The sequence below is a fragment of the Caretta caretta genome, chromosome 2 (assembly GCF_965140235.1).
Source record: "Caretta caretta isolate rCarCar2 chromosome 2, rCarCar1.hap1, whole genome shotgun sequence".
Lineage (NCBI taxonomy): Eukaryota > Metazoa > Chordata > Testudines > Cheloniidae > Caretta > Caretta caretta.
The window spans coordinates 199,032,932-199,045,309 of NC_134207.1; the positions used below are offsets into that span (position 1 = coordinate 199,032,932).

At 40.9% G+C, this 12,378-nt stretch overlaps 1 protein-coding gene across 4 annotated transcripts in view; it reads right to left on the reverse strand.

The window, feature by feature from the left end:
* RARB (retinoic acid receptor beta) overlaps positions 1-12,378 on the reverse strand; it is a 526,846-nt gene that overhangs the window by 25,457 nt on the left and 489,011 nt on the right. For all 4 annotated transcript variants that reach the window (XM_048838584.2, XM_048838585.2, XM_048838583.2 and 1 more), the window contains one exon: positions 1,615-1,775. In XM_048838584.2, the coding sequence (XP_048694541.1) occupies positions 1,615-1,775 (161 nt within the window). The remainder of the gene's footprint in view (positions 1-1,614; positions 1,776-12,378) is intronic.

Below are 12,378 nucleotides of genomic sequence, written 5' to 3' on the forward strand. Positions count from 1 at the left end.
ATTTCATTTTGAGATCTTATAAACAGGGATCTAAGAGCTTTAACCTGACTTCCCCCACACTTGGTAAAGAAAGAAAAAGACAAAAAAAAAAGAGTATACTGTACATAGTAAGTCCGTCAATGCCAATTTTCCTTGATTAAGGTTTGAATAATTGAAAAATTTCACGTCTGACAAAGCACTACAGGACAGAGCTTCTCATGCACAGACCCAGGGTGGATCCCTTGATTTTGGCTGCACAGCACAAGTATCACATCATCTATCCAACCCCTTTGTCCATTTAAGCTGTCTCTGATCTCATGGCCAAACAAGCGAGAACACACGCTCAGTCTTATACAGTGCCTGCTGCAGGGTATTTTGCACCTTCCTCAAATATCTGGTACTTGCCGCTGTTCGTGACAAACCACTGGATTAGATAGAACACAGGTCAGTTCCAGTACAGAAATTACTATGTTCCTATGACTTTCACGGTGACTTTATCCATATCGAGCATATCTTTAACTACTGCATTTGAAAAGCTTGACATGTGTTTCTTCACTGCCATCTGTATGTGCTGCAGTCTCTTATCCATTTACCAACACACACTACATATAGATGTACACAGGAAAATTCTGAGGGATGAAGTCTACCTCTTAACCTTTCTACACAGAATTGTATATACAGTATAAACTATTTGGAGGTGTGGAGGTGGTAGCCTAAATTACAAACTGGCATTTTGGAATTTGGTTTATTTATGAATTAAAATGGAGAACGTAACATCTGCATTCTTCTTGGTCCCAATAGCTAATCTTCACTAGTTTTGAGATTGGGATTAGGCAAGATTTGTAGCTATAATCCATTAATGTTTAAGAGCACCTCATCCAGGAGACTTTAGTCTTCTGGAGCCCAAACACGGTTTGTAGCCTTGTGAAGGAATTTAACAATTAAGACACCTCTTACAAAAACAAATGCATGTGCTTAACTTTACGAATGCAAGTAGTCCCATGGACTATACATCCATTTATTTGCTAGGTCAATACTTCAATCTTTCCATCTTTTAAATTAAGATTGGATGTGTTTTCTAAAAAAAGAGATCCCTTACCTTGTACTGTAACTGGAGTTCTTTGAGATGCATATCCCACTTCAGGATGGGCGTTTGCCTGTGCACTCTTGATCGGAGATTTTATTTGCAGTGTCCATGCGCCCTAGATAACCTCATGCTCTGTTGTGAGGGTATATTATGAGGGCAGACCCACTGGTGCTTCAATTCCTTCTCAAAAGTCCAGCAAGAAGACTCTGAGGCACAGGGGAAGGAAGGCGGGTAGTAGAGTACCCCTAGGAACACACATCTCAAAGAACTCCAGTTACTGTACAAAGTAAGTAACCTCTCCTTCTTCTTCAAGTTGTGTCCATACGGGTGCTCTATTTCAGGGGATTCCCGAGCAGTACCTCAACTACAGATTCAGTACAGACCGTAGAACAGCATCACCGAATGCCGTGTCAGCTCTGGAAGCAGGCACGAGATTCAAGAAATTAATCTACTTTACTGTAATTTTTAGAAAATGTCTAACATATCCATTCCAACACTACTGTCTCCTGTGTACCTTTCCAAGTGTGTTCTTTACAAACAGCACTTACCGTAGTGTATTTCCCCAGCTGGCAGAGAGAGGGGAAGGTTTCCTGGTGAGCTTTCCGAATTTTCTCAGTCAGATCATCCAACTCTGCTGTCATTTCATAGTTTTCAGTAAACTCTTGCTTTGAAGGCTCTTTCTTCTTTTTGTTCCTGTCATTTCTGACAGCTAGAGACAAGAAAGGAGGCAGGTCAGGTGTGGTTAATGAGACTACTTCATATTGCTTTCACAGCTCTTCTTAAAATTAGTGCCACAGATTTTTTTTTTTTACTTTAAACTTTGAAGAAGCTAATTTGGATAGAAAATGTTGCATAAGTGTAGAAGAAAAGTATTTTTGTTTGTTAAAATACTATCAGGAAATATTACATTGAGATGGGCCAATGCACCAATTTCTCATGTACACATACAGAAAGTAAAAGCCAACTTTCCATAGCAAGCTTGAGACCTTCTGGAGGTATCTCATTGATAAATAACGTACTTTAAATTTCTATGGTGTCTGCCCCCTGAGGAGCCCAACCACAACTGTACCCACATTAATGAAATGTCTCACAATAGCTTTGTGAGGCAAGAGTTAATAACACTGTATTATTATTATTATTTTTACAGATGAGGAAATTAATGCACTGAGAGTTGATGTGATTTGCTTAAGCTAACGAAGTCAGTGGCAGAGCTGGGAACAGAACCCACGTCTCCTGGATCCATGTCCTGTATTTTAACCCTAAAACCATTTCTTCCTCATAGGAAACTCTCTCTCAGAATAGGACTTGTGACGTTCCACTCCATATGTTTTATGAAAATATGCTAATGAGTGTGAATATGATGTAACTGGAATGCTTCATGTAAAAGGTCGCCTGTAAGGTATCATTACAAAGCTTATGATCTACTGAGTGTGTTCATCCCATTTGTTTGCATGTATTATTTCTATGTCTGGAGTTAGGGGAATAAGATATAAACTTGTGTTACTGATGTAAACATGTTAAGTGGAAGCCATTAAGGGTGCTTCAGAATCAATGACCTGTGAATGGGTTTGTTTACCCACAAGCCTTCCTATGTACCTGTCTTCCAGCTACTAGGTAATTAAGAAAAAGGTCTTACAGTGACATGTGATCATGTCATCTGAACTGGAATCCATCTTAAACATGGTGCTTTTCCATTTAGAAGGAGGAGTGGGGATCCAGAGAGACAAAAGACTCCTGCCTTGTGCCAAAGCTATAAAAGGGGGTGGAATAGAACAAAGGGTGCTGCCAGTCATGGTAAATCCCCAAGTTACCACCTGAGCTGGAACTCACAAGGATTGTACCGGGGAAAGGATTGGGCCCAGACTAAGAAGGAGTCTAGTCTGTGAAAGAAGCTTACTGGAACTTCTCTGAGGGTGAGATTTACCTGTATTCAGGTTCTTAAATCTATTAGGCTTAGACTTGCGTGTTTTGTTTTATTTTGCTTAGTAACTTACTTTGTTCTGTCTGTTATTACTTGAAACCACTTAAATCCTACTTTTATACTTAATAAAATCACTTTTGTTTATTAATTAACCCAGAGTAAGTGATTAATACCTGGGGGAACAAACAGCTGTGCATCTCTCTCTATCAGTGTTACAGAGGACAGACAATTTATGAGTTTACCCTGTATAAGCTTTATACAGAATAAAACGGATTTATTTGGGGTTTGAATCCCATTGGGAACTGGGTGTCTTGGTGCTGGAGAAAGGAGTACTTGCTGAGCTGTTTTCAGTTAAGTTTGCAGCTTTGGGGGTGTAGTTCAGACCCTGGGTCTCTGCTGCAGTAGGCTAGTGTATCTGGCTCAACAAGACAGGGCTCTGGAGTCCCAAGCGGACAAAGAAAACGGGCTCAGAGATAGTTTCAACACATCAAATGACAGTCCCAATGGGTTCTCTGTGACCAAACCCATCACAGTACTATTCAAAAGATATATCTTTTATGAATCCATTGTTTTACAAACAGTATAAACTTAACTTAACATGTAAAAGCATGTAGACAATGGGCAAATTCTGGTATGGCAGGCATTTTGAAATCAATAGTAAAAATTCCAATTAAAAAAAATCCTTATAGGTTCCAAGGCCAGAAGGGACTATTGTGATTATCTATTCTGACCTCCTGTGTAATACAGGCCATAGAACTTCTCCAAAATAATTCCTAGAGCAGATCTTTTAGAAACATCCAATCTTGATTTAAAAATTGTCAGTGAGGGAGAATCCACCATGTGTCATGAGACTTGATAAATTGTTCCAATCGTTAATCACTCTCACTGTTAAAAATTTACACATTATTACCAGGTGAAATTTGTCTGGCTTCTACTTCCAGCCATTGGATCATATACCTTTCTCTGCTAGACTGACAAGCCCATTATTAAATATTTGTTCCCAATGTAGGTTTTTATAAACTATAATCAAGTAACCCCATAACCTTCTCCTTGTTAAGGTAAATGGATGAAGCTCCATGTTTTCTAAATCTTTAATCATTCTCGTGTCTCTTCTCTGAACCCTCTCCACTTTATCAACATCCCTCTTGAATTATGAGCACCAGAACTAGACACAGTATTCCAGCAGTGGTCTCACCAGGGTCAAAAGAGAGACAAAATAATCGCTTTACTCTTACTTGAGATTTCCTGCTTATGCATCACAGAATTTGGCCAGAGGATCCCAATGGGAGCTGACATTCAAATGATTATCCACCCCAAATCGTTTGCAGAGTCACTGCTTCTCAGGATAGAGTCCCCCAGCCTGTAAGTATGCCTACATTCTTTGTTCCTCTTATGTATTTGCTTATATTTTGCCATATTAAAATACATATTATTAGATTGCACCCAGTTTACCAAGCGATCCAAATCATTCTGAATCAGTGACCTGTCCTCTTTATTATTTACCACTCCCTCAATGTTTTTGTCATCTGCAAACTTTATCAGTGAGGATTTTACGGTGTTTCCAAGTCATTGGTTAAAAAGTTAATTAGCGTAGGGCCAAAAACCAATCCCTGCATGACCCCACTGAAAACACATCCACTCAATGACAATTCCACATTTAAAGTTACATTTTGAGACCTATCAGTTAGCCAGTTTTTAATCCATTTAATGTGCGCCATGCTAACTTTATATCATTCTAGTTATTTAATCAAAATGTCATGCGGTACCAAGTCAAACACCTTTCAGAAGTCTATAACGTCAACACTGTCACACCTTTATCAACCAAACTTGCAATCTCCTCAAAAACAGATATCAAGTTAATTCGACAGGTTCTATTTTCCATTAACCCATGCTTATTTGGATTAATTACATTACCCTCCTTTAATTCTTGGTTAATCAAGTCCCATGTCAGCTGCTCCATTATTTTGCTCAGGATCAATGTCAGGCTGACAGACCTATAATTACCCTGGTCATCACATTTACGCTTTTTAAAAATTTGCACAACATTAACTTTCTACCAGTCTTCTAGAACTTCCTCAGTGCTCCACAACTTATTGAAAATTAACATTAATGGTCCACCGAGCTCCTCAGCCAGATGGAGGATCTAATGGGAAATAAAAATAAAGCTCTCCCAAACAGGCACACATACATACTAACAGCAATACCAATACATGGCCTAATCAGCTTGCTTCCCCTATTTTGCATAATATATTCTTGTTGGGAGTAACAATTAAATGATATGTGTGTGCGCATGAATGCGCAAAGGCCCTGTATCAGACTAGGGAGCGTACATACAAAGCATGTGAGCCATAATGTACCTCAGTGGCTCTTATCTGGAGGTTCTGAAGTGTGGCATTTCCCAAAACATATAGAAGAGGTCAAGAGAGGATATGCAACTTCTGCCCCATGCTCTCACTGGTTGCTGTAGGTTTTGTGTTTGTTTAGTTCAAAAATTGATATATTTCTGTATTGTTCCAAATTCTTGCATGTTAAAATGATCACAATTCTAAAAGCAATACTTGTTTATTCATGTATAGAAATGACAGAGTAGGTGGTGTAGGAGAGTGACACTATATATGAAAGAAAGCATAGAGTCAAATATAATAAAGATCTTAAATGAATCAAACTGTACCACAGAATCTCTACAGATAGTAATTCCATGCTTGACGAAGAAGAATATTACCGACCATCTGACCAGGATGGTGACTGTGAAATGCTTCAGGAGATTAGAGAGGCTATAAAAATACAAAACTCAATAATAAGAGGGTTTTCAACTATCCCCATATTGACTGGGTACATGTCACTTCAAAATGGGACGAAGAAATGAAGTTTCTTGACACCAAAAATGACTGCTTCTTGGAGCAGCTAATTGTGGAACCCACAAGAGGAGAGGTGATTCTTGATTTAGGCCAAGGTGGAGCACAGGATCTGGTACAAGAGTCAAAAAAGCGAACCAATTGGTAATAGTGACCATAATATAATTTAACATCCTCGTAGGGGGGGGGGAAACACCAAAGAATCTCACCACAATAGCATTTAATTTCAGTAAGGAGAACTATACAAAAATGAAGAAGCTAGTTAAACAGAAATGAAAAGGTAAAGTGAAATGCCTGCAAGCTGTCTGGAAACATTTTAAAAACACAATAGAGGCTCAAATTAATTGTATACCCCAAACTCAAAAACATCAGAAGAGGACCAAAAAAGTGCCACCACAGTTAAAAGCTCTTGTCCTGTCCTGTCCAAATAAAAGACCAAGGATCTCCTTACATCAAGTGTATGGAGGATGGCTTCCCTATTATCCTGGTGAGGCTTAGGACAAAAGGTTGGAAGGTGAAAGAGTTGGTTCACATGAAATACGGAACTCACACTGGGGGTGAACTTTGGGTGTGGTCTAAGAGTGACTACTGTGAGTGGAGGATGTGCCATCAGGGCCGCTATCTCCCCTATCCTTCTTGCTGAGGTAATGGTGATCAGGAATGCCATCTTCATGGAAATGTGAGTTAAAGAACCAGTGGCCATGGGTTCAAAGGGTGGTCTAGTCAGTTCTTTTAATACTAGATTGAGGTCCCATTTTGGGGTAGGAAGCTTGGGTTGGGGGAAGAGGTCCACTATGCCTTTGAGAAACCTCTTGATAATCGGGTGGGAAAAAATTGATGCCTCCTTGGCTCAATAAGCCATGCTAGAGGTACAGAAAGCATGGTGTCTGTGTGCCTGCCAAGGGTCCCAGTAGGGCCACTGAGAGGGTGTGAAGGGACCTAAAGGTATTATGGTTTCCCATACTAGGGAAGCTGCGGATCAGAGGGACGATATGGCTGAGGTTCATACTGGAATTGGGCACCATAGGGTGGGTGAGAAGAGCAGCAGAAGACCACTTCCTCTTACACACTATCTGACTCAGTGGACAAAAATGGGGGTGCATGGCATGATGTTGCCAGCAAGTCTGGAACTCCAGGCTTGCCCCGGTACTGAGTAGAGGCAATTCTGGTGCATCAGACACTGAAAAGTCTGTTGCATACCGAAAGTCCAGCAGTGCCAAAGGCGTCAGTACCAGTGGTGGTTGTCCACGCTGAGATGTCTGCACCAAGGAGTCGGTGATGTGGACCTGATAGTGTAGTCCACCGGTACCTGATATGCTGAAGACAGTACTGACACTGATGTCCATACCACAGGAGCCTTCTCCAGGGTGGATTCTCTGGATTTCTCGTGCCCAGTTGGTATTGATGATTCCTTGCCTGTGCCCACTGGGTCCTTAGACAGCCCAACATGCTCCATCAGTGCAGTACCACGCGAGACCTTGGTACCAGACTTAGATAGCTCAATGCCATCGGTAACAAGATACCAAACGAACTGGAGATTGTTTTCGACTTGGTCGGGGCTCGCTTTGGGGACTCATGACCCTTTTCTTAGAGGCCTTGTGTGAGTGGCTCGTGGGCGTACTTCTTGGGCTCACCTCCTTTAGAAATAGAGGGTTGCGGTGAGGTTTCCCACTGTGTGGGGTCTTGGAGCAGCTGAAGGTGGTTGAAAGGCCACCTCCATTAGGAGAAGCTTGAGTCTCAGTTCTCTATCCTTTCTGGATCTAGGCTTCACAGTTGTTGGCACAAACTATACTTCTGTGGTATGTGGTTCTCTCCCAGACAGCAGACACACTGCGAGGGATAGATTCCTTGCAACTGAGACACTTCTAGAAGCCTGGTTAAATGGACATGCCCTGTCCGGAGGGGTCTCAGATCGGGGTAGGGAGGAAGGGAGAGAATGGAAGAAAAATGAAGTCTAAAATAAAGTTTGGGTTTTGTTTTTGTTTTGTTCTGGTAATAAAAGATAAAGGAGTAAAGAAAAGGGAAGCTCCAGAATTAAAATTAACTAAAATTAATTAAAAAAAAATTAGCTAAAATTAACAAATCTGAAGATGTTAATGATCCACTAACAGACAGATAAAGCTCTGTTTCTAGCCGGGATGGTTAAGCAGGAACTGAGGAGGGGTTCACCGACACAACATTGGTTAGCCTCACGGCAAAGCATGGGAAGGGGGCAAAGCACATACAGACCGAACAGACACTGCTACCAAAATTCTCCAATTAGCAGCGTAGGGATGCAGACACCTACAGTGAACCAACCGTAGGGACACAACTAAAAGAAGAATGCAAAGTAATACTCACTGGAAAATGTAATCCCAACTGCACATACAAAATGATGGGATCTAAATTGGCTGTTACCACTCAAGAGAGATCTTGGAGTCATTGTGGATAGTTCTCTGAAAACATCCACTCAATGAGCAGAGGAAATCAAAAACGCTAACAGAATATTAGGAACCATTAGGAAAGGGATAGATAATAAGACAAAAATATTATATTGTCTCTAAGTAAATCCATGGTACACCCCCATCTTGAATTCTCTGTACAGTTCTGGTCATCCCCTCTTTTAAAAGATATGTTAGAATTGGGAAAGGTACAGAGAAGGGCAACAAAAATGATTAGAGGTATGGAACGGCTTCCGTATGAGGAGAGATTAAAAAGACTGGGACTTTTCAGATTGGAAAAGAGACTATTATGAGGGGATATGATAGAGGTCTATAAAATCTTGACTGGTGGGGAGAAAGTAAATAAGGAAGTGTTATTTACTCCTTTTCATAACACAAGAACCACAGGTGACCCAATTAAATTAACAGACAGGTTTAAAACAAACAAAAGGAAGTATTTCTTCACATAATGAACAGTCAAATCTTTGGAACTTGTTGCCACGGGATGCTGTAAAGGCCAAAACTATAACAGCGTTCAAAAAAGAACTAGATACGATCATGGAGAATAGGTCCAGCGATGGCTATTAGCCAAGATGGTTGGGGATGCAACCGAATGTCCTTAGCCTCTGACTGCCAGAAGCCAGGAGTGGACAATAGGGGATGGATCACTTGATGATTGCCTGTTCTGTTCATTCCCTCTGAAGCATCTGGCATTGGCCACTGTCAGAAGACAGGATACTGGGCTAGATGGACCATTGGTTTAACCCAATATGGCCATTATTATGTTCATGTATAGTGAAGTATTTGTGAAAGGGAAGCTTTAAGCCTGAAAAGAAAATGCCATTCCCTCTAGCTAATAGCATCAGATTTTAATTTTATGAATAGTTTTGTTTTCAGAGACCAATTAAATTTATAACTAAGCATAGAAGAAATGTAATGGAGAAATTATCTTCAAGACTTTATGTTACATTTCATTGATTTTAAATAACGCAGTAAAGAAAGAGAAGAATTATATTCTTCCTTCTGAATCACATTGTATGGACTGGTAGCAAAATCTACATTAATATAAAATCCCCAAACCAAAGTCAAACCAAACCAAATCAAAAAGCAAATAAAACAACCTTTGTTAAGGTGAAGTTTGAAAGCAGTAAATCAAAATATGCCTTTAAAAAGAAACACACAGCCCAGGAATTCAGGAGTTAGGGTTGAATTTAAAAAAACAACAAGAAAATTTGAAATATGAAAATTCATAGGTACCTTCACTAAACTTCTTTAACTTTTGCTCTAAACTGATGCCAGCCTCCTATCTTCCTTTCCTTGCTGGTTTAGTACTGAAAATGTGCATCGTACAACATCAAGTCTATAACTGGTTTCCCATATACCTTCTGTCTGATAAGAAAAAGTGCTGGATGCCTCATCAGCACACAGACATTTACTCTTCTCAAACATGAGCTCCCGACCCGACTAAAATAGGGTCGCCAGGGCTGGCTTAGACTTGCTGAGGCCCAGGGCCAAAGCCAAAGTCCAAGCCCCATCACCCAAGGGCGAAGCCTGAGGGTTTCAGCGGGGTCGGCAACATGTCCGTGCATGGACACAAGTGTCAGAGGTAAAAATGTTGAGGTCCGTGGTAATTTTTCAAGAAACATTGAATGACTGAATGGCATAACCCCCACAATGTCTGTCACTAAGTACGGTAATTTTGCCAAGTGTCCGTCGTGCAACATGGTGGTGCCAACCCCTGGTTTCAGCCCTGTGTGTTGGGACTTAGGTTACAGGCCCCCTGCCTGGGGCTGAAGCCCTTGGGCTTCAACTTTGCTCCCTCTTCCCCCGGGTCAGTGGGGCTCGGGAGGGCTAAGGCTTCAGTGCTCCATCGTGGGGTTCTCTAGTAATTTTTATTATCAGAAGGGGTCGTGGTGCAATGAAGTTTGAGAACCCCTGTTCTAGTTTTTGTGGTCACTGGAGAGATTAACCTTTTTTGGAAGAATGGATAACATACAGTTTGATTTTCTCAGGGTATCGCTACTGAGGCCAATATAAGTTAAGGTGTGGAGAAAAGGAGTAACAAACAAACAAAAATAAATCTGGCTTGTAACAGAAAATGAGTTGCAACCTTAACTGTGGAACAGCGATCATTCCATAATGACATAACACATTAATTCGTAAGGCATTTTTTACTATAACCAACATAGCAGCAAGATGCACTGAGGTCCACACTGAGAGCTTGACCATGTTCCAGCAAAGCACTTAAGCAGAAGCTTGGCTTTAAAGGATCCCATTAACTTCAGCGGAACTGCTTGCATGCTTAAAGGCAAGCACATTGCATAAGTGCTTTTGGGGATCAGGGTCAGAGTGCTCAGCACCTCGCAGAGCTGAGCCATGACTTGGACTGCCACAATTGTTAGATTCTATCTTGATGCCAGTCCAAAAAGATCATCATGGAGCTGGGAAGATGTGGCAGGGAAGGCAAAGAAGCAGCCCTGCTTGTAAAGGCTGCCTGTTCCCCCACCCTCCTTCTTTCCAAATAACACCTTACGGCCAAAAAATATGATTTGTTTATTGGATTTTAGGACAGAATTTAAGAACATGCTTAGCCACTGAATAAACGTTCAGGGCCTACCTTACATCATGACCGCTTTCAAACTTACTGCACTCCAGAAGTAAATTTTAATCATTGCTGCACTTAGAGATAAAAGGGCTCCTTAGAAAATTATGTAAACTCCCACACAGTTGCAAAGAGCAATAAACCTTTTGTAATAAAGCCCCATTTACTTATAGTTTCCTGAGCTGATTGACAAATTTGCTAAACATACGGTCTCAGCAACTACTGAGCTCAATAGCTTTGAACTGCTTGTAGAATACAAACACATTATTTAAGCTGTCTTAGGAACTGCTGCCAAGAACTTGCAGATATAAGGAGATGATTCACACGGGAATCACTTTACTGCTTCTTAGCTACTAGTGTATGGCTCTTGCTGCTCCAACTCTTCAGGTTAGTTTTACACACAGTTGTCAGTCTTCTGAAGGCCTCTTAGCAGGACACCAGCTGGCCCAGACCACATCACCAAATAGATCCTGTTCTGTCCTGTTTCTTTTGAAGCCTCTAGAGATCCTATGGCTGGAACTGGGGGAAGGAAGGGGAATTAAATTGTGCTGAAAAATAAAACAGTCTTCATTCACTCCAGTTTCTCTGGTTTAATTTTTGGTGACTTAAGCCCTCCCACCCCACCGCACTTAAATCAGATATTCTACCCTACCTTCCACATTTGTCTCAACTAGGGCTAAACAAGTCTAATCAGATCCAGTGGTGAGTCTACATGCCATATAAGATAACAACATAAAACGCTGCAATGTAGCATCTCATTCAGAAATGGTACAGACTTTCAATACCACAAAGCACTGCACATGTTCAACTACATCTGTGATTCAGTGCAAAAGTTGAAGGTAAGGCACGGTTACGTTTTAAATATTAAGGTATTAAATACACACACACACACACACAAATCAGTCCATTCAAAAGACACACTGTGGAAACACTGTCACTTTGTGCATGTGTAGGATTTTGGATTACAGCCTATGTTGTATTTTATAAGTGATACCTTTCTATATCTTGCTATGTACACGTACATGATCACATTAATCCCTGGTGTAACTTCACTGACTTTATTAAAGTTACACCAGCTATGAATCTTGCCTATAATCTTTAATGTGACAGAGTTAATGTTATTGTAGGAAATCTCAATTCATTTTTTTTTTTTTGTGCACTAAATTTTGAGGGCTCAGTTGCTGCATTATTTAAGTTAGTTTGGTTTATTGTTTGTGTGCATGTAAAATTGCTGCACGCTACTTTGGCAGTCCCCCAGCAACTAACCCAAACAGTTCTGCAGGCAATGACTGACCTGCCTTGCTTGTTTACCTGCCTGCCCTCCATTGCTCTGGTGTCAAGATGACCAGGTGTCCTCTCCCCAATTTAAAAGCAGGCACGGGGCCATAATTTGCCCATTTGCGCCTGGATTCAAGTACATCAGTGTTGCTGTGATGTTACTCCAGAAGTCCTACATGTCTCGAGCAGCTGCTTGGAGCCAGGCCTAGACCCTGGATCTCATTGCCACCTGGGGA